The sequence below is a fragment of the Myotis yumanensis genome, unplaced genomic scaffold (assembly GCF_028538775.1).
Source record: "Myotis yumanensis isolate MYYU_CA2020_CCGP unplaced genomic scaffold, mMyoYum1.0.hap1 SCAF_8, whole genome shotgun sequence".
In the NCBI taxonomy this organism is placed as follows: Eukaryota; Metazoa; Chordata; class Mammalia; order Chiroptera; family Vespertilionidae; genus Myotis; species Myotis yumanensis.
This window is the reverse complement of record NW_027223759.1, coordinates 18,270,160-18,293,942: the sequence shown is the minus strand read 5'-3', so window position 1 is coordinate 18,293,942 and position 23,783 is coordinate 18,270,160. Positions and strand designations below refer to the sequence as shown.

The window sequence follows — 23,783 nt, the reverse complement described above, 5'->3', positions numbered from 1 at the left end:
TCACACTTATCAATAATATGAATGAATGGTTTAACTCTCTGGTAAACGAAAATGATTTTCGATTTGACTGACATAGCAAAACTCAAATATATTTGAGACACACACTTACAAATGATTCAGAAACTATGATGAAGAACACAGCTGGCGTGGCTCAGTTGTTGAGTGCTGACCTATGAATGAGGAGGTCACAGTTCAATTCCAGGTGAGGGCACATGCCCGGGTTGCGGGCTTGACCCGCAGTGGGGGACGTGCAGGAGGCAAGCCAATCGATGATTCTCATCATTGATATTTCTGTCTCTCTCTCCCTCGCCCTTCTTCTCTGAATTCAATAAAAATGTATTTAAAAATAAACTATACAGAGACGGGCAAAGACATATCAGGCAACGCTGATATCCAACAAAATAAACCTCAGTTCTTTCCACGGCTGCTGAGCCATGGGCATCTCTCCGGACAGCTGGCACAAGTGCTGCAAAACCAGGATGGGGGGGGAGGAAGTCCCACCACGAGAGCTGGATGCCTCGCTGCCAACACTGATTGGTTCCTGTCCCATACATACAGTCCCCATGTGTGCGGAGGCAGCAAGATGTACCTTGCCTTGAGGTTGGATGTGAGAAATTTCTCCTGGGGCTCTGAGTGTTGTACACACAAAACCAGGATTACTGATGCTGTCTACAATGCATCCAACAACAAACTGCTCTGCACCAAGACCCTACAGCAGTGGGGGTCCCTCTAGGCACTGCCCCAGGAAAACAAGAAGGGAGCCAAGCTGATTCCTGAGGAGGAAGAGATTTTAAACATGAAGTGATCAAGGAAAATTCAGAAGAGAGGAAAAAAAAGCATGCCAAACTCTGCAGTCTTCCCCAGGAGCAGTTCCAGCAGGGCGAGCTTCTTGTGTGCATAGCTCCAAGACCAGGGCCAATGCTGCCAAGCAGATAGGCAGCCAATGCGCCACAGGGCAAGGAGCAGTTCTACCTGAGGAAATCAAGGCCCGGAAAGGCAAATTAAATCCTCATTTCTATCGCAGCTCATAAAGGTGTTTATTGTTCTAAAGAAATAAATAGATAAAAATAAACTTCAAAGTAAGGGACATTAAATGTGGCAAAGAATTATTGCTTTTAATGCTAGAAATATCACTTCCCAATAAAGATATAAAAATTGTGAATATCCATGCATAAGATAACATAGCCAACACCTCTATAAGCAAAAACTACAAGAGATGTAGAGACAGAGAGAGACATTAATTATAGGAAATTTTAATACATTAAAATTAGTATGGGATAAATGAAGTGGACATAAAGATACTATATAGAAGTCCTAAAAACTAATCAATAAGGTAGATATAATATAATGTATATATATATATATATATATATATATATCAAGCAGATAGACAGACAAATGTATTTTTATATACTTTGATGATAATGAATATATCGTTTCAATCACTGAAGGAACAATCATTACATTTAATCATATATTAAGTCACAAAATGTTTTATAATTATAAATATTACTAGGGGCCCAGTGCATGAATTCATGCACCTTGAAAGGAACTGTGGGCCACAAGGCTGCTGTAGGCACAGGGGTGGCTCTCGGCCTAACCTCTGCACCCCCTCCCGGCCCCTCCCACCACGGCCCCTGGTCACCTGTCTGCCAGCAGCCCTGCTCCCACCACTACCCCCACACACTGACAGCACGAGTCCAACTCACTCCCGCTGAAGGCATGAAGCAATTGGGGCTGGTGCCAGCAGCCCCTCGGGAGCCCCAGTCGTCCCTCAGGAGCAAGGGGAGGTGGAGAAGCCCTCAGGGGTGATCAGGGCCAGCAGTCGCCACTCACACCGACTGATGACACCGAATGATTGGGACCAGTGTCAGGCACCAACAGCGGCTGTGAGCGGGGCCATCGCCAGCAGTGGGTGTGAAAGGTGGCTGCTGGTCCCAATCTCCCCTCAGGGGCAGGGGGAGGTGGAGAAGCCCTGAGGGGCAATTGGGGCCGGCAGCCACTGCTCACACCCACTAATGGCATTGAGCGATTGGGGCCAGCGCCAGGCACCAGCAGTGGGTGCGAGTGGGGCCAGCGCTGGCAGCAGGTGCAAGCACCGGGTGGGACCGTGGCACGTGGGAGCAAAGAATTTTCAGTAACCTCCAGAGGCTCACCCCAATGACAGCAACCAGTGCCCCACCTTGGTCTGGCACCCCTGCTTACCTACTCCACCATCCTGCCACGGCCGATGCCCACCACGTTCCGTGCACACCCCCTGGTGGTCAGTGCACATCAGAACAACCAGTTGTTCAGTTGCTCCGGTTGTTCCATTGTTCAGTCTATTTGCATATTAGCCTTTTATTATATAGGAATAGAGGCCCAGTGCATGAAATTTGTGCACTAGAGGAGGGGTCCCTCAGCCCAGCCTGCCCCTTCTCACAGTCCAGGAGCCCTCAAGGGATGTCCTCCTGACGGCTTAGTCTGGCCTAAGCCGCAGTCTGGCCTCCCTTTCCTGGAGGCAACTGGCTGATCACGGAAAGGCACCATCCCCATAACCCTCTCCCTGCTGCTGCCTCTGGCCTCCCTCTGCAGGAGGCAACCCAGCAATCAGGGGAAGACAATGACTCCATCATGCCTCTGCTGCTGCCACTATCAGGCGTGAGGCTGCCTGACCCTCGGCCTTTGCAGCCACTGCGACTTGCCTGAGCCTCACCCGGCCCTCATTGCCTGAGCCTCGGGCCATCGCAGTGGCAGCGGCCATCGGGGGATTGCCTGAGCTCCGGGCTGGTCCTGGGCAAGCAGCAATGGCCATCAGCAGCTTGCCTGAGCCCCAGGCTGGTCCTAGGCAAAGAGCAGCGGCCATTGCATTCCCGATGCTGTAAGTCCCCGCCCACCTGCTGTGCACGCAGCCTGCTGATTGGTCATTACTGTGATGACATCCCAACCAATTTGCATATTACCCTATTATTAGATAGATAATTACAGTTCTAACATAAAAACTTATAAATTATTAAATCCAAAAAGTAATTTTGACTGTAAATAACAAATCAAATATATTTTATTAAATAATTCCTGAGTGAATGTGGAAGTAGAAAATAAAATTCAAGAACATTTAGAAAGAATAAAAATGAAAACATATGTATATGCGTGTATCAGAATATATGTCTGATGTATGTCAGAATTTGTAGGACACAAAGCAGTGATTGAAGGAAAGTCTACACTTAAACACTTTACCAAACAAAATAAAATAATATATTTAAATGAATTAATTAAATTATCTGATTAAAATCTAGATATATAAAACATATTTCAGACAAGTGACATTTGAATAAATAACATTAACTAATGGGGAGATAGTAGAAATCTTACCCAAATAACAGTTCAACACAGTAGTAGTTGGACTATATGCCTTCAGACTAAAGAAAAAAAAACTCTAAACAAATGTTAAATGCTCAGTAGTAGACTTCCTTTCTTAGGAACCTGAGTAATACTGAAACTACTTTCTGTACATTATTAGATTAAATATATAAGTAAATATATTGAAGGTAAGGGGACTGTTATTGTCTTTGGCAGAGGAAAGTTTTAAGTCTGGAAAGGAAGAAAATAAAATGAATTCTGTCATTTGATTGGAATTAGAGATAGTGTAAACCCATAGTTTTAATATAGCTAGTTAGCTGTTTAGATAGCTATAGAGGTGTGTGTATGTGTGAATGTATTTATCTTGATATGTTTCTAGCTGTGTTTACCAAGAAGATGTAGAAGCAATGACTTCCCTGCACTGATGAGAACATATAGAACCCAGATCTGGACCTCTAATAACATTCTCCATTAAAAGGAACCAGGGCTTCTGGCGAAATGGCTGATTTCAGTGTTAGGACAAGGAAAATACAAGATGAGTCTGAAACACCTCATGCTAGAAGTGAGAAAATCTTTCAGAGAATTATGGAGACATGTATAGAGTGTCCCAAAATTCACACAAGAAGTAATTTTGATAGAAAACACAGGTTTATAATTAAAAATTGTAATTTTTTATTGATTCATAAAGTATATAGTATAGGGTTATGTATGGAATAGCACATCAGGTAAATGGCCTCCATGGCTTTGCTGGCACATACACAAAGCCGTGGTCTTCATTGGTCTTCATTTTCCCTGCTCCTAGGCCATAATTTGTACTTGGTAATGCTTACCAAATTGAAGGGATTGAAATTAAAGGGCAACAGATATTAGAACCTGATTCAATAAACCAAGTAAAATTAGGCTTTTATTTATTTTTTGTTGTTGTTGTTAATGCTCACGCAAAATTCAAATCTTGCATGAATTTTGGGACACCCTATATTAAAATAATGGCATAATGGATTATAACTGATTGAATAAAATAAAAATACATTAATACATTTTGATATAAATAAAAAATGAGGGAGAAGAGAAAGCTCTTCCTTTCAGTAGAAATCAAACTAATAAATGAAGAAGAAATGATGGGATTATAAGTTCACCCCAGACAAGAGCAATGATAATAAAAGTGACAATGATCAATGGATGCTAAAAGGACTAGGTGAAGTTTTGAGAAGACACGAGATATTTAATAGTCTCAAAGTAACAAGATATTTATTAATTAAAGTGAAATATTCAGCTCGATAGTGCAAAGACTTAGCAGAGTCTTCCAAAAACAAGTGATCCAATTAACATCACCGGTAATGAGTGATAGATCAACAACATGTGTCTCCTGATATAATTCCCAGAAAAGATCATCACTTCTGGTAAAGTTGTCTAAGCTGAATCTAATTAAGGGCAAACATCAGAAAAACCCAAATTGAGGGACAGTCTATAAATAACTGGCCTGTATGCTTCTATATAATGAAACACAAAGGACTGAAGAATTTTTCCAGATTAAAAGGAACTAAAGGAACTGAATGGATTAAGAAGTACAAATTGGTAGTTACAAAATGATCATTTGGATGAAGTATAGCAGAGGAAATATAGGGTGTCCCCTAAAAATGTATACACGCTTTGAATAATTATTAATCCCAATGGTTTAAATCTGAAAAGAAAGAAACATCAATTGAGCTATCAGCTGTAAAGTGTGCATACATTTTGGGGGGACACCCTGGATAGTCAACAATGTTGTAATAACTATGTATGGAGCCAAGTGGGTACTTGAAATAGCAGAGGGGTCCCTTTATAAAGTTATCCAACCTCTATGCTGGACACCTGAAACTAATACAAAATAATGTTAAATGTCTTAATTGAAAAATAAATTTTTTAAAAAGAAACAACTGAATGGAACATATGATCCTCGATTTTATATTATTGGGACAGTTGGACAAATTTGAACAAGGTCTGTAGATTATCATTGTGACAATGCCAATTGACTGACCTGAGTAATTTTTTTCTGTGGCTGTTTAAGAGCATGCATTTGTTCTTAGACATTACACAATGAACTATTTTTAGATTGAGAAATATGCCTACAATTTACTCTGAAATATTTTGGAAAAATATATATGTATGTGCATATACAGAAAGAGGAAAGAAAGCAAATACAGTAAAAAATGTAACACTTTGAGGACCTTGGTAAGTGTATATTGTATTATTGTTACAATTTTTCAGTAAGACGGAACCTTTGTCTAAATAAATGAATGACTGAATATATGAACAAATAGATAAACAAGTAAAACATATTTTTTTTATCAATGTTTTGTCACCTCCACTGCTACCCATTTGTTCCACCGAAGCCTTCTGCCTGGATTGTGGTCTCCCTGCCTCTTTTCAGTCTATTCTTAACTGAGAGGCAGGGTAGTTCTTGGAGAACATAAATCGATGATGTCACTCCTTTGCATCTAACTCTATGGAGGACTTTTCACATTGTACTGAAATAATACTTTACATATTTTTTTCAATCACTAACCTGTAAATCGCTCAAAGAAAAAAACTACACTTTATTTATACTTGCCTCATTTCCTCTGGCCCATACCTACACGCCCATCAGAGTACTGAAACCCCGTAAATGTTAATTTTGGGAAATTAACCTATTTAGCATCAATCATCGGGAAAGCGCATGATCGTGCATTTGCTGTGTTCCCATCCATTAGACAAGTTCATTAGTTGTTACATAATAATACCTTAATTTGGTTCACACTGTTGTGATTAAAAGCATTTCACTTTTCCTATCACAGCAGGAAAATGATGCAGGGACTCTGACTTGAATTCCCACTTCCTGCCTTTCTCTGCTGCTTGATTTATCTGAAAATGTGTTTGTGGCACAAGAACATACTCTCTGTTAACAGTTTCTCAGATCTCTAAACAAGTGGTATCTTTCTGATTCCTCTGATCACAAATGTGCCCTGCATCATGGGTGTTTCTGTCCCTGGGACTAAGATTATGCCGGTAGAGGTAAAATAAAGGACCTTGACTATTTACTTATCCAAAGTCCTTCTATCTCAGCTTTTTCAAACCAGCAACCCTTGTTATACTCCTTAAGGACATTAACATAAAACATAAATATAGAATTAGGGGCTTTATTTCATTTTTGCTTTTATAAATTCTTCATTTCCTTATACTCTTGGATCTGATCTTTACCGAGGGCTTACAGCATGTGATTTCCCTGGAATTCGGTCACACTGTGACTCTAATGGCGCCTTCCAGATGACGGCGGCACTTTATATTCTCCCCAGCTCTCCCCTGGATGGTAGAAACACAGAGTCCTCTGGCAAAGTCTCCCTTTTCCCTCCAAACTGGCCCAAGCTCCAAGCAGCTGTATTCCCGCTTCTCTGTTACAGATACAAGTGATCATTATATCTCCTCAGTATGCTCAGACATTTTCAGCGCCCTATTATTCATTCTGCATTTCATGGCTGTGTTTGTGACTATTGACAAGAAATGATTAATTACGGAAGTAGTACCAGATTCGCCATTTGTAAAATATGTGCTTACGCCCACAGTGCACTTGGTAGGGGAGCATAAAGAGCTTTATAGCTTTTGAAGCTCCTTTGTTTCTGTAATGCTGAACAAAGTGGGAGGCATAAGGACGAAGAAGGGCAGAGTAAAGCCAAAAGGCCATTCAGGGTTATGGGGCAAGGTATCAACGCATCTGCCATAGTCCCGGTTTATATGCATCATCTCTGAACACAAAGCTAGTCACTGAACACTTAAAGAATTAAATTTACTTGAAAGGTATAAGCCATTGATAGAAATCTGTGTAGAAATTGATCGAAATAACTATGGCACTAAAATACCAGCCATGCCAATAGGAATAAAGAGAACACACGTATTAATAATGATTATTTGGAAAGTCAATAAAAGTATATTTTCAAAAATATTTAAGTTACACGAAATAGTAAAGATTTGCCTCTATCAATATAGATATAGATATACATATAGATATAGATACACACATATATGTATATGTATATATATACACACACACACTTTCTAAAAAACAAAACTTATTTCACAGTCATATAGGGATAGTTAAATTAGTTAGATCAAGTGATTTTAATATCACAGTATCAGAGATATAGAGTATTCTTATTTAACAATATTAAATAACATTAATTCAGCATATTTAAGTTTGATAAAATACACATTAAATTTAAAATCTTGGTTTAAGGCACTTGATGTAAAATTGAGACTGGATCATCAGGATATATGTAGTGTCCACAAAGGTACAGGAGGAGACGAAAGCATGCAAACACATTGGAAAGTACTAGTGAACAACCTGGCTCTTAATTGTGCTGAACTGAAAATCCTTTCCAGGCTTTATAGCACATGCCGGGCTATAGTATAGCTCTGCTGCATGGAATAGTGATTGATTGTGAAGAGGCAGAGAAGATACTACCTACACCCACCACCATCCACCCACTGACCCTGAGTCCTATGGCCTCGATGAACTAAGACATTGACAGCAGTGTGCCTCATGAGCTGAGGCAAAATATAAAGCACACTGCTCTGCTCCCTGGTGCTCTAGGCTTCTTATGCTGTCCTATGTTCCACAATTTTCCTCCCATCAGAATGGCAAACCTCAGAGAAAATATGGCAAAGGCATGATGGTTTGGTGGAAACTGAGAACTGAAAAGGAGCAACTTGGGTACAATAGTGAGCTCACCTCCCTAGTCTCACGCCATCATCCAACCCTGGGCAGGTGCTGAAATTGCAGAAAACAATTGGGAAGAAAGCAGGAAAACAGCACACCATTGACAATGAATGAACTGAAAGAAGACAGTCATGAATTGTACCATTAGGAGAATCACAATAAACTTCAGGAAGTACTGATTTCCCCGGACAAAGAGAGAAAAAATAAAATAATATTCAACTAGTTTGAAACCAAAGCCAAGCTAAAGTTTAAAAAATTGTCCAAATTATGTCAAATAACTTAAATATCAATTACAAATTACATAAAAAATTATTAATTATAGTTTGCATGTCAAAAATATGCTTACCGAATATATAAAACACTTCAAAACCTTAATAGTTACCTATTAAAACATTAAGATAACTTTACCCTAAGGCTAAAATAAAAGTGATAAGACTGTGGAAAAGCAAATACACCTGTATTGCTCAAGGTAGTGCCTATGGTTAACCTTTTATAAAGCCTTTGTCAATATGATTTAAATGCTTTGTTAAAATATAGATTAAACAGCCTCTAAGTGTATCTCAATGAAATGAGTTGATAGGTGTTAAAAATGCAGCTGCACGGATGTTTTTTGCAATGTGGTTTAGAGTAGCAAATACACAAGAAACAATCCAAATATCCATTAGCAAGAGACTGTGCAAGCAAACAGTGATTCACCTATATGTATAATAGATCACAATGTATCCTCTGATAATGAAACAAGAATGCCTCTATAATAATATATTTGCCAACTACACCCCCCCCCCCCCCAAAAAAAAAGAGACAAGAACCAATGGGAACTAAATAGTGTCAAACTCCTGCTAGAAAGAGTCTGGTTGGGACACTGCCTTTGGTAAATTTCGGCTCAACAATACTTTAACTACAAATAATGTGCTACCTGATCCTCTGTCTTTGCATTACTACCCCCAAATTCACAGTTCTGTGTGGATGTGGCTGTGTGCTATCTTCCTGGAAACCAACGAAAAAAACCAACAAACTTAACAAAAAACAGGCAAACAAAAAGCCTCGGACCCTGTTTCATGTGTACATTGTTGGTTTTTCCAGAATGAGAATGTTTCTTAGGTGCTTGGCAGTCACATAAACAATGAATGGCCATTTCCTTATAAACTTAGTTTGTTCTACGACTCAATTTGAAATGTTTGCCTTTAAAAATATAGAATGCAAAACTGCCACAGACTATGTCTGATTTTACTTCCATTAATTTAAAATTCAGGGGACCTGTTATGTCATGAAGAAAGTGTACACAAGAAGGCTTGCCTTATCTTTTGATATTTCCTTTAGTGAATGGAAGGTTTGAGCATAATTAATGGTTAAAAAACACCATTTTATGTATAGAGCACTTATGGTTATTCATTAGAAATACACTTTAATTAGTTAATAATTTTCTGGTACTGGGGATCTATATAATAAGAGGTGGCCTGTTATCTTGCACTGATAAAACCCACCATAGGATACCAGAAATACTTGTCAAAAATGTTGCACTTAATTTCTAGTTTCATCAGTGGTACCTAAAAATTATAATTAACATGTAGTGCTACAATGGATTCAAAGTAAAGATGATCTTGAAGTAGAGCCAAGTAATCACTATTGAAGCATTAATTGTTTGAATGTACAGGAGACTACAAGCAATTAGGAGACTATGAGCAAATAAAATTAGGAGACTATAAGGAAAATAGGTCAAATAAGCGTGCATTGATGCAATGGATAACAGTCACTGAGTCCTTTAAAGTGATAGCAACACTGGGTGAAGCAATCCATAATGGAATTTTTCATATTACATATCATTTAACCCATCAACCAAAGAAACAGAGCTACAAATCCCCAACAGACTCGCCAGCAGTATTCTCAGCTACCAATTAGGGGAATTTAACTTCCAAATACATACTCCCAGTGCTAACACTGTGATTTAATTATTATTATTTCTATTTAAAAAGAGAATGCTGAACTTCACAGGTATTAAATCTCATGCCTTATTACACACAATCAGGAAGTCACAAAACCTGTATTTAAACTCCATTCTGTCTGATTTCAAAGTCTATATATTCTCTACACTATACTCAGGGCAGAAAGGCCTGAAGGCAATGCACTGGGGTTTCCTTTGGGTTAAATGCATTCTATGGTAAGTACCCTCAATATTCTTACACAATAATACTATACCATGTTCATTCCAATAGTTCCAAAAGTTTATTTTTTCCAAGAGACCAGACCTAGGTCCTATTGCATAAAAAAAGGTGATATCCATAAATGTTAAACTAAATAGTTATGTTTAACCATACATTAATCTTTTCTCTAAAATACATTGTGATAAATGAGGCAAGGTGAGGAAGTTGAACTTGATTTAGAAGATTTTTATTTTATTTGAAATAGTATCAAACTCAGTGTCATAGACAGATGCCTATAAATGCCTTTTGAACATTACATTTAATTTAATGAAATGTTAAAATAGAGATAGCATGTAGCAGTAAAGGCACATGGACTTTGAGGCTAGAAGAATCAAGGTTATAGTCTCAAGACTGCCACTTACAGCTGTAGACTTTTAAAAATGTTATTCAATATCTCTGATCTTCAGAGATGTGTTGGTGAAAAATATATATTTTCTATAATGTGGTGAAAATATTCATTAACTTGAAATTCTATGGGTGATAATTAAGTATAATAATGTTCTAAAATGCCTGAAAGAATACATATGAGCTATTCTTATTAAAGCTAGTATTAAAGAACATAAGAGGAACTGAGCTGTCTGTATCTATTATATCTACACTTAATACCTTAGATTATGATTTCTTTCCTAATAACACAAATATTCTAAAATTGGTACAAATAACCCATTTCAACAAGGAAATACAAATTGGGTAAGCATATGAGGAAAGTTTTTGAGAAGATTTAGCCCATGTTATTTTTATTCAAAAGAAAAATTTTCACCCCAGTATTTTCTTTTTTAAAAAATATATTTTATTGATTTTTTACAGAGAGGAAGGGAGAGATACAGAGAGCTAGAAACATCACTGCCTCCTGCACACTCCCCACTGGGGATGTGCCCGCAACCAAGGCACATGCCCTTGACTAGAATCGAACCCGGGACCCTTGAGTCCACAGGCTGATGCTTTATCCACTGAGCCAAACCGGTCAGGGCCCAGTATTTTCTTTTAGTTTGTTCCCTCCAGTCCTAAAATGCACTTCAATCTGTACAATTCAATATAAAAGACAGGGTAAATGGGTGTCTTAACTATGACAAAAGTGAAGTGTTGTCAAAAGTGTTTAAGTTGCCCGGCTGGTGTTGCTCAGTGGTTGAGCATTGACCTATGAATGAGGAAGTCACAGTTTGATTCTCGGTCAGGGCACATGCCCAGGTTTCAGCCTGATCCCTGGTAGGGGACATGCAAGAGGAAGCCAGTCAATGATTCTCTCTTATCATTGTTGTTTCTATTTCTCTTTCTTCCTCTCTAAAATCAATAAAAATCTATATTTTTTAAAAAATGTTTAAGTTATACTAAACCCTGGTTAGAAATTTTTCTTATTCTTATGCCCTCTTCCAAACACAACTTTACATCTTTATTGTAAAGTTTAAAAAACTACATTTTTAAACTTAAATGAAATACATGATTATGAAGGAATTATTTGCATCCCTTAAAAATTTCAATAATTTAATAAAATTAACCTATCTGCATGTTTCAGTTAGAATCACACAAGAAACCGTAATAAGAGGGAAGTTTATATCATTATAGGCCTATCTCATGAAACAAGAAAAATCTCAAATAAAGTAAATGCCTTTACATCTTAAAAACTAGAAAAAGAAGAACAAAAGCAGCCTAAAGTCAGCAGGAAAAGGAAATAATAAAAATAGAGCAGAACTGAATGAAATACCGAACAAAATGACTTTGTAAATTAATACAACAAACAGCTGGATTTTTTAAAAGATTACATTCAAAACTGACAAACCCTTGGCTAGATTCATCAAGCAAAAATTTTATGTAGTGTATAAGATATGTAAAGAAATGCATTTTATTCGTTAAATAACAATACTATGAATATTTATACTAAATTGATTTAATATTTGATCATTTTATTGTATTAAAATATTTAATTTATAAAAACCTGGATTTTTCAGATAAAAGACTTCTGTATAAAAAACAAAAAAAATCTGATTGGTGGTCCCCCCCATCTATCTTATCCTTCTTCCCTCCCTCCCTTTCTTCTATATCTATTTGAGAACCTATTATGCAATCATTTTGAAATCAGAAAAGAAAGCTCAGAATTTCATGGTAAGCAAATATTAGTAGGAAAACAACTCTAATAGGTTGTGACAGCTGCTAGAAGAATGTCTAAAATATATTCAGTTCTTATATGTATCAGTCAATCTTTTCAGCATTTTACATGATTAATCATTCAGTCAAATTGTACCCTTATGAAATGACTACTACTATTCACATTTTACAAATGAAGAAATTGAAACACAGAGATTTTAGACAATGAATGCCAAGGCCACACTGCTCATAAGCAGCAGAATTAGGGTTTGAATGCAGGCAATAGACTGTGCACTATTACTGCGCTATAATCTCTGACATAAATACAACGTAACATACGATGTAAGCCTAGGATTCCATAGAAGCAATTAAATACATTTATTTTTCGAACATATCGGCTTGTATCACATTATTGAAGCTATTAGTTATTACATAAAGAACCAGAAAATGTGTAAGACTTATCTTTTTTTGAAAAAAAAAAAAAGAGTTTCACTTGTCAAGTTCAATATTTTAAGTATTTTATTTTTAAAAAATCGCTAATTCCATGTGGTACAAAGTTTTCTTTGTTTGCCTCTTGGGACATCTAATCCAGAGTGGAAAAAATGGGGAGTTGTTTCGAAAAGGTGAAATAAGACTTTAAGAAGTAAATTTAACAGTTGAAGGGAGTACAGTATGTTGGTAGATAAAATAGTAAAGAAAAAACCTTAAAAAAAAAAGATCTTTGCAAAATAGTGGTTAATTTCACATAGTTAGGGAATACTTGTTTAAAACTGATGCTAGCTGACATTTATTGAGTGTGGGAGCAGGAAGCTTTTGCGGAGGATTTGTGCAATATGAAGGTCATTGGAGCAAGATCTCCAAAGCCAGCTGTATCCCAATATGTGGATGACAATGTAATGAGGCTTTCTTTGAGTACTGCAATGAATTATTGCAATTTGGAGCACTTTGAATATTTTTAAGCTGGTTAATTTTATTGCAAACTAGTCCTATGCAGTTTATAACATTCAGAATCTTTTGTAATGAGTCAGGGAATAACCAAGAAAATGTTTCACCGAATTTCACACTGTATTTCAGCGAAATAGTCTTTTAAAGTTGGCCTTAAAGATGAGTTATGCTTTTTCTCCACAAAACATGTTATTCTAATTTGCTGACATTTTATGTAATGACAAATATTTGTCAACCATGTGCTGTAAGCAGATATTTTTGAAAATAATATGACAATTAATCATTCCATCAAAGTAAAGGTAACATTTTAACTGAACAAAAAAAGGAACCATTTTTAAAAAAACTTGCTCTATAGAACATTTGTTTGAAAGTCTTTCCTCTGCCACATCTACGAGGGCAATCACCTGTAAAAACTTTGGAATAAAATTCTTTTTTTAAATGTAGGAACAGAATTTTCTACTTTGAAAATATTTTAAAACTACTTCTGATTGGTTTATAAGACCAATTGGTTGACATAAAATAAGAGAAATACCTAGCAAACTTTTAACAAAATTCCTTTGCATCATTGGTGGGTAAATTTGACAATCCGGAATCTAACTGATAGCTATAGACCATGATGTTCTTTTTCTCTTTAGGGTTCTCTATCTTTGCAAGGGACCATTGGTAACTTTGATGGTTCCTAAACACAAGCGAAGATCTGACTTGTGAAGCATTTAATTATCGTGTTAAAACAGTACTTTTGAAAATATAAGCACATTGAATCATCTTTTTTTTCTTCACTGAAATATCATTTCAATACTTCTAATTTTTCAGTGAGAAGCAACAAAAAACTGGAGGCCATAATATAACAACATAGAATTGAGCCTGCTTCCTGACTTTGCTACCAGCCAGTCGGCTAACCTTGGGCAACTTAGTTCACTCTATTAATCTTTGTTTTTCCAATTCCTAATATAGATAATAATAGTAATTCCAGTAATGATTAATGGATGGTATAAGTAAAGTGTAGGTATTAAATAAGTCTTAATCAGAAAATTACCTCTTGGAATAGTAGGCTTTGGCACAAAATGCCAAAACTATAGTTACACTAAGTATATCGCGATTACTACAACATTTTAAAATAATTTATCTCTATGCTTGCTTCTTAGTAGACTATGTGTTCATTGAGGGCAGGGACTCTGTTACAGTCAACAATGCAGAAGCCAGAATGTTGCCTGCCACCAAGATCGTCAATAAGTATTACTAACTTGAATGTGGCTGAGGATTAAAACCCAGAGAGAAAAGGTGCAAGCTCTGACCTTGTTTCCATCTTCTGGCATATGAATCATGCCAGACTCCTCTGAGAGTTCACCAGATTCCCATCTCAGGAAACCAACAGGCCTATGTAGGGTGCAGGCAGAAGTATGGAGTGGACAATGGATTAGGTACCAGACAGGATTCAAGAGTTTAACTTTTTTGGTGAGTTCTTAGTTCTGCTTTATAGAAACTCAGAGTGATCAGTTACTGAATCTTTTGGTTAAAGTTAAGTCAGGAAAACGCCATATGTTGAACAAGAACAGTTAGTCTAGGGAGCAAAGCATGGCCACCAAAGGCAGTCCAGGACATGAACTCTGTGTCTGATTCATAGCAAGAGAATAGATGTCAGCAACTCTGACCATTGCCAACCCAGCTCTGAACAGCTCACAGGTGTATTACTCATTCTAGTCCAGGGGTGGGCAAACTTTTTGACTCGAGGGCCACAATGGGTTCTTAAACTGGACCGGAGGGCCGGAACAAAAGCATGGATGGAGTGCTTGTGTGAACTAATATAAATTCAAAGTAAACATCATTACATAAAAGGCTACGGTCTTTTTTTTTTTTTTAGTTTTATTCATTTTAAATGGGCCGGATCTGGCCCGCGGGCCGTAGTTTGCCCACGGCTGTTCTAGTCTATGCTTTACTGCACTCTGAGCACATCCTTACCATATATATATCTCAAAAGCCTTGATATTCTCACTGGACTTATGAATGACTAAAAATTACATTGCATTTATTTTAAATTGGCTTTCAAATCACAGATGTATATTGGGATTTTTCATGTTGCTTTCTGGGGGGGGGCATCATAAGTTTTCATTAAATACTATATTATGCATCATATCTGGCAATAATAAATCTTATATTTCAATTTTAATAATGAAATAATCTTACTGTTTCATAACTTTGAGGATAAGTACCTCATGTAGTCCTGCTAAGCTGAGTAATTTCATGGGTTTCCAAACTGCAAGCTATTTAATAGCCTCTCTTTTGTAATTATAGAAATTTATATCCCTCTCCTCATCTCCCACAAAACCCAGAGCTGATCTGTACAGCTGACTCAGAGACTGACTTAGAGGTTGGCACATTCATCATTTTTGACAAGAAGCTGTTAGATTAGGTTAATGATTTAAGACTAGTATATGTTTGGGAGTGGGAGAAAGAAGCTTAAAACTAATTTATAGGAATATAATCCACTGGTCATTTTCATGTTTCATCAAAAATATTTTAGAGGATGTCTCAATACTAATTGATCCCATTAAGGTGACAACATGTACTGTTCTTGCTTTACTAAGAAGAGAAGAAAGTCATTCATCTCCTGCTAGGTTCAGATTTTAGTATAACCTGAAAGTTTACAATTTTCCAAGTAATTAACATAATCTTAAAGTTATAAAAAAAGATTGGCATACTATGGGTTCAGTTGATGTTACAAGTCAAATAACATCAGTATGTTGTGCATTTTTTATTATATCATAGAAGAAACTATAGCTATCCTGGTTACCCTTTTCAATATGTCATAATATGCAACTATAACATTTAATTCACATTTAACTCCTTCATGAACCATTGAGATACTAACAGCTAATAATTCTATATTATGTAAACAACATAGAACATGTACATTTTTAAAACCATGTGTACAAAATGAATTTTTAAAAATCTGGTTATGTTGCCTAAACCGGTTTGGCTCAGTGGATAGAGCATCGGCCTGCGGACTGAGAGGTCCCAGGTTCGATTCCGGTCAAGGGCATGTACCTGGGTTGCGGACACATCCCCAGTGGGAGATGTGCAGGAGGCAGCTGATTGATGTTTCTCTCTCATCGATGTTTCTAACTCTCTATCTCTCTCCCTTCCTCCCTGTAAAAAATCAATAAAATATAAAAAAAAATCTGGTTATGTCAAGATTTTCTGTTTTGTGTTTTAAATACTGAGGTACATCTAAAATAAAATCACTAGTAGTGCCAAATGCAACTTTAGTGAAATGAGTCTGTTTAATTCTAGAGTTGTTTTCACATGTTATTTGTAAATTTGTATATGATTATTTTATTTAACACCCTGCCTTGTCTAATTATCAATATACTAAACAGGGTGACTTTCCCTTTGTTTTATATACTAAATCTATATTACAGCTGCCAATTTAAATATATATATATATATATCCATCACGTTTGAAAACATTTTCAGAAAATAAACATATTACATGGACTTTATTTCTAATTATTGATACATTTACCATTATTTATAATATTTTATTTATACCAAAATATTTTAGAAAATTTTCTTAGTATTAATAAATATAAATCTACTATGCATACTAAAAATAAAATTACAAAAATAATTTTAACATTATATATTTAATTTGTGATTAAACCAGTTAAAGTATATATTAATATTGATTAAACTAATGTTCTTTGGATTCACAATCTTTCCATGCACCTCTTCAATATTCATATGCTCCTCTATGCTAATGGCCCTGTGCTGGCTGAGTCCCTCTTTTTGCCTGTCTCAGAGCTACTGTGGGACATAAAAACAGTACATAGAGAGCTCCCAGCACTAGGTAGGAAGGTCAGCGTCAATAAAAAACTCCATGCACTTAAGGCAGATTTATGAGAAGCAAGTTCTCATAATAAGGACAGTTGTACGTACTTCCAAGTATTAGTGCTTTAGTTTTGTACATGAGAGAAAGTACATAAGAGACACACTTTCTGAGAACACTCCGTTAAAGCACTTTGAGAGACAGGAAAGAAAAAAAACTGAAATTAAGAGAAAATGAACATAAAATTTAGGTCACTGCTAAATGAATATTTTCCCTATGAGTTTTCCCTTACCAATTGCTTTTATATGCACTTCACATCTAAGTGTTTGGACTAAATGCATCTAAAATCTTGCTTTTCCATTGATGCTCCATTAGCAGAAGTGAATGCTACTGCATCAGGGTCTAAGCTATTTTTAAAAGGCTGTGGGATCTTTGTACCCCACAACAAATCACTGTGATTTTATTCTTTAGTCAGTATCCACAGTGTGCTCTTGACTCCTGCCTCCTCAGAAGTCTAAAGCTCTGCAACAGGTGAAGTTGGTGTCTAAGGCACTTGCAGCTCTACCTAAGGACTTCTTGTTCTCTGTTCATCCTGAATACATTTGCCTTAGAGCACTAAACAGAGCCCCTTGGACTGAACTTGGGTCCCTGTTCACACCATCTGTATGACATCATCATACTCCCTTATTGATGTCAATCCTATGTTGTATAAGGGAAGACAAATGGGGGAATTCATAGTTGCATTTTCTTACTAACCTAGGAACCAGATACTGTGGATATCTCTTTCTTTTTCCTATGGTCTCCTGGAGTTTTGGTTTTCTTCATTATTTTCATTAAATGTTGCTAAGAATGAATATGGAGATCCTCCTGTTTTGCATATCTTGGCATACCTCAAATTACTAAAATCTGTGTTCAATAAGCATCTCTATTATCTCTCCTCTTTCCTGCATTTTCACCTTCTTTCTATCCCCCTACTTTCCCCTCTAATCAAATAAGCATGTTGTCTTATATCTGAACAAAGGAGGAGCCTTTATCTGACCCTAGAGCTACAATCTTTTCTCCTCTTCATCTTCACAGCCAAACTATTTGAAAATGTAGTCCCCACATTTCATATCCATTTCTTCACATCTAAATGTCTCTCCAAGCCACAGTAACCCAGGACTGTCCAGTTTTAGCACTGAAAATCCCATGGCCCAGGAAACCCCTCAGTCCTAGAAAACCTGGGATAATTATTTGCCCTGCCCTAAATCCCCCCTCCTCCTATAATCTCCAGTTACAATCACTTCAAATTCTGAAGTTAAATCCTTTATATTTAATCCACTCATTTGTTTTCACAATCTCCTAGTTCAAATGCTCATCTGCCTCTAGCCTGTTGTACTAGCCTCCACAATGACACTGATTCCCTCATCCTACTATCAATCTTTCTAAAAGGCAAATCTGATTCTGTTACCCCGCACAGCAGTATAACACCTCACTCAGCTACTCATGACCCTGTATTTGCCCATCTGTATACCCTTGCCTGACATTTCTTTCTTCTTCCTTAAGTTCTAGCCAAACATATTATTACTCCCACAATACACTATTGTAGCATCCCCCTTCATGGCTTTGTACATGTGCTGCTCTTTCCTGCAATCTACCTTTCTCAAAATTACCTGATATATTCTACTGACCCGCCAAATCTCAGCTCAGGAAAGCACAGCCTACTCTTGGAAGCCATCCACACTCTTCCAAGCAGATGAGGGTCCTCCTGCTTGCTTTTCTGCTGTACCTTGTATATTCTTTTATTTTAACACATACCTCATAATCTTTTTCTTCCTTCCCTATTTAATTACACTTAAGGAGAGGCACTCTATGTTTTCCTTTCACATGGGCGGCACCAGCAGCATTTCTATTTCAATAAATAATTGAAATAATGTTTAATGAAGTAATGAAATTATTTTTATAGCCCTTACATTTCAGAGGCAGGACAGATAAGAGTACATCAACAGGAGCTTTTAAATAGAAACTTACAACCTGCCCTTGCACAATGACTTTGTAAGTTGTATTCATTACCCCGAAGAGTGACTAAGAGTCACTGGGTTTAATAAAACTGGGAAAAACTTGACAATTTTCTTACCGTCCTTGCATCCCATAGAGACAGGGACTTATCTGCAGAAGCTGTGAGAAGCGTGTTGGAGCAAGGAAAGAACTCAATGCTGTTGACGGAGTCTGTATGTCCATACAAAGTATATCGGCATCTTTCGCTGTAGAGAGAGAAATTAAGAGTTAAAATTGGAGTTAGCACCTATGTGTTCCTTATGCTGTCTAATTGTATAGAACAATGTTGATAAAACAGTTTAAATATCTAAGGTATAAAGTAGTTTAAATGGCAAAATGTACAACAACAACATTTTTAAAAAATATATTTTATTGATTTTTTACAGAGAGGAAGGGAGAGAGATAATTAGAAACATCAATGAGAGAGAAACATTGATCAGCTGCCTCCTGTACACCTCCCACTGGGGATGTGCCCACAACCAAGGCACCTGCTCTTGACCAGAATCAAACCTGGGACCTTTCAGTCTGTAGGACAATGCTCTATCCACTGAGCCAAACCAGTTAGGGCAAGAACAATATTTGTTTTAATTCTAAAACTACCTTACATTCTAAGCACTTTATAAATTAGTAGCATGAAACTGAATAAATTTAAATTGTCTTTAATTTAAAAAGTCACTTGCTGAAGCCATCTTTATACTATCTAATTTATTCCTTATCATGAATGACTACATAGAAATTGTTCCCATATCATAAATGAATATGCTGGGAAAAGAAAACAGTCCACTAGCATGTTAAGAACAGATAAGCTGCTTTAAGTCTTTTTTGTTTCTTTCCCCCTCAACTTTAACTGTGCATTAGAATCGCCTGGGATACTTGTAGCCCATACTTAGCCTCGAGGCCCACATATTCTATTTCAATTGGTCTGAGATGGAGCCTCAGTATTAGTGTGAAGTAATGTCCCCTCTTGGTGATTATAATTTGCCTTCAGGGATGAGAATCTAAACCAATGGCTTTCAAAGGGTTTTACACAGGCCGACAGCATCAGCATTTCTTGGGAAGATATCAAAATGCAAATTCTCCAGACTCATCCTCTGGGATTGAGGCCCAGAGACCTGTTTTAAGAAGCTCTCTATGTAATTCTGATTCAGGCTACCGTTTGAGGCCCACTGATCTAAACTGTTAGAAATAACTGAAAAGAAAAGACAACTGCAGTTTTGCCTCTCCGCCCCCATTTTATGAAAGGGCTGTTCTTACTGAAAGAGGGTATATACACAGCACTGTCTATTACTCTTCATTTGTAATGTTTGATTGCTTTTAATGAACTTTATTTATAAACCCATTTCAAAAATTGACAAAGAGTGGATATAAGGTAACTAATAATACTGTGAACAGATGAGTCAATATAAGTACATTTTTAATATGATGACCCATTAGTTAAGCTCTGATCAGGATAATACTTTTTTAAAAAATTCTTTATTGTTTAAAGTATTACATGTAGTATTACATATATCTCCTTTCCCCCCCCCCATTGGCCTCTCCCAGGCAACCCCACTCCCCAGCACATGACCTCACCCCACTAGTGTCTGTGTCCATTGGTTATGCTTATATGCATGCATACAAATCCTTTGGTTGATCTTTTATGCCCCGCCCCCCACCTTAAGGACTTAAATAGACTTTTCAAAAGTGGACATACAGAAGGCCCAGAGACACATGAAAACATACTCAAAGTCACTAATCATTTGAGAGGTGGAAAACAAGACGACAATGAGATATCATCTCACACCTGTCAGAATGGCTATCATCAACAATTTGACAAACGACAAGTGCTGACAAGGATGTGGAGAAAAACGAACCCTCGTGGACTGCTGGTGGGAATGCAGACTAGTGCAGCCACTGTGGAAAATAGTAGGGAGTTTTCTCAAAAAACTAAAAATGGAACTCCCATTTGACCCAGTAATCCCATTTCTAGGAATATATTCCATGTATAATACTTTTTGCCTGAATTATTGATAACTTTAATTAGCTCATTTCTGATGCACTGTATGTCCTTCCGTAGAATTGGGTTTATATTCATTTATTTTTCAATTTTTGAAATTCTTCATAAGTTCTGGTTCCTTTTATTATGACAGCTATCTTCTAAAGATGAATGGCAAAAGAAGGGAAATGAACTTAGGTTATCACTAATTTCTCACCATATTTATTGTCTTCCACAAAGACATATCACCAAGTATGTTACTGACTTGTTCCCTGAAGTGCATCTCTCTTCCAATTTTATATTTTAAAGTATAGATGTAGCTGTTGTAATACCTTCATGACAGCCTGTATTTTCATTGTAAATGCTCCTGATCCCCTACCACTCTCCATCTGCCTCACCTATGGAATCTTCTTTATCTCCATTATCTAACAATAGGAATGTCTCATTAGGATTTACATTTCTAATCACAATAGAGTAACCCGTAATGTACTTCTCCTCTCACCATAAACAACTATAAAATTACACATATTGTATAAGGCAACTGTTGCTGGCATTGAACTAAACACAGTGCAGTTTGGAAATCCCTTAACGAAGGGAAAAACAACATGAGTGCCATGGCCTCTGTGTTTTCTGCTTGGAAGCACTTCCCCCTATCAGCTGCAGTGATGGAAGGAACCCCATTAGAACTAAAGTCTCACTGAGCCCCATGGGCAGTGAGTACAGACTGGTTGCTGAATGCCTGAATTTGCAGGGTAGGGAACTTGAGCAAAAGAGGCTGCACTGGGAATGGCAGTATTTGTGTGAGGATTTATTATGAATCATCAGCCAAGGTCTAGAGGGCATTTCTACAGAAGGTTCCAGGAGCCTAGAAGAGATTTGCTCTCTGTAGGTGAGAACTGCCAGGGACCAGGCACTGCTGGAAGACATTGGACTTTAACGCCAAGCAGAGTGGAGAGAACTTACTGAGTACCTCACACTTTCAGTTGGGACTGCGGAAAGATTCCACCCTAGAAGCAAGAGTCAAATTCATGAATTAAGTTCAAAACTCAAATAAGCTTTTCTGACCAAAGAATAAAACGAAGCTTTAGGGCAAAAATAACTCACCTAAAATTTAACTGATTGCTAAAACAGAATTTACTACCTTTCATGGAAAGACCAGCTAACACAGACTCCCTACAATTTGCATTTAACAATATTTAGCATATAATTTTTAAATAATTGATACTGTAATTGCTCAGAAATTTCATTTCTTAAATATGACCTTTTATCTTTTCCTTCCTTTTGATTCAAACTGGCCTCATCTAGCACCCTGATTCGCCTGCCTCTTTGTCCCTGCACATAACTCCCTTAGTTATTAAGCTCTCGGGACAATGACAAAGCCTTGACCATAGAGACAGAGTTCTAATAAAACTAGAGATGACATTTAGGCCTCAGTTCTATTTCAGATCCAAAATGACCCCACTAACCACATCTTTGTGAAATCAGATGAAGTAACACCATGGCTGACATCAGGGCCAGGTGCACTGATCAACTACCCCCTACCCTAGTGCTGACCAATCAGTAGAGACCACAACCGTGACTATGACCCTAACTCCCTTAGTCACCATGAATAATGATTGTTCCCCTATATAAACCCATCCCTTAGAAGCCACTGGGGAGCCAGATCTTTGAACATTAGCTCACTTTTGACTCTGGGTGTGGTGCCATTTCCTCAACTAATAAACTTCTACTTTCTTTGCTGAAAACTCCTGTTCCCATCTTATTTGGCTTTGACACATACAGGCAAATGGACCCCAGTAGTTAGTAACACTACACATGTGAAGAGGTTGAAAATGTGACACATATATATATGAATAACTGAATATTTATAGTAATCCTATTCTTGTCAAGTATGTTTTTCATACACACATGGGTCAAGTTACATACATGTTCACAAAGAGAAAGAGAATCTTTAATATTTGGAATAGCTATTCCATTGACATATATGTCTTCTGTTTTCTCAAGGCATGAAATATATAGCTGCTGGGAGGTGTTTTATGTTTAATTAAAAGGAAATAAAAAGAAAACACAAAGATAGACAAAATTTCATAAAAATTTAACAAAGTCAAGCAAGATAATATAAAGCAATACAGATTATTGCAATAAAAAGAAAGATATATGTGAACAGCATCAGAAAAATATTAAAGTATGGTTCATATTTCTAACCTCCTATGAGCAATTACTGAAATAAAAGTTCCATCTGTGACAAAATCAAGCAATGCACTTTGGAAGTGGTTGATTAGTAGCAATTTATGAAAAGGCCATATTTATTAAATAGAATAAAACTAAATAGGATTTTTATTATTTTTAATTGGAGCATTTCAACATATAAAGAATTATGCATTTACTTTAATTTTTTTTACATAAAGAATTAGCCATTAAACTAAGTATTCTATTTTCAAAATTTGGTAATATTTTTAAAGGAAAATGCAACAGCGTTATGAGTATACTTCTGTCATCACAATAAAGACCTAAGAAACACAAATACACAGGAAATACACAATCTAAGTAATGTCTGTCCTTATGTATTATATGCACTACTGAGAAGGGAAAAAAAAAAGGGTGCACATTCACAATTTATATTCGGGGTTTGTCTGTTATCATTAAAAC

At 36.8% G+C, this 23,783-nt stretch overlaps 1 protein-coding gene across 1 annotated transcript in view; it reads right to left on the bottom strand.

Annotated features, from left to right (window-relative positions):
• Positions 1 to 23,783, bottom strand: part of SPAG16 (sperm associated antigen 16) — a 612,125-nt gene that overhangs the window by 238,992 nt on the left and 349,350 nt on the right. The window contains exon 13 of the mRNA XM_070423299.1: positions 19,239 to 19,365. Coding sequence (XP_070279400.1) covers positions 19,239 to 19,365 — 127 coding nt within the window. The remainder of the gene's footprint in view (positions 1 to 19,238; positions 19,366 to 23,783) is intronic.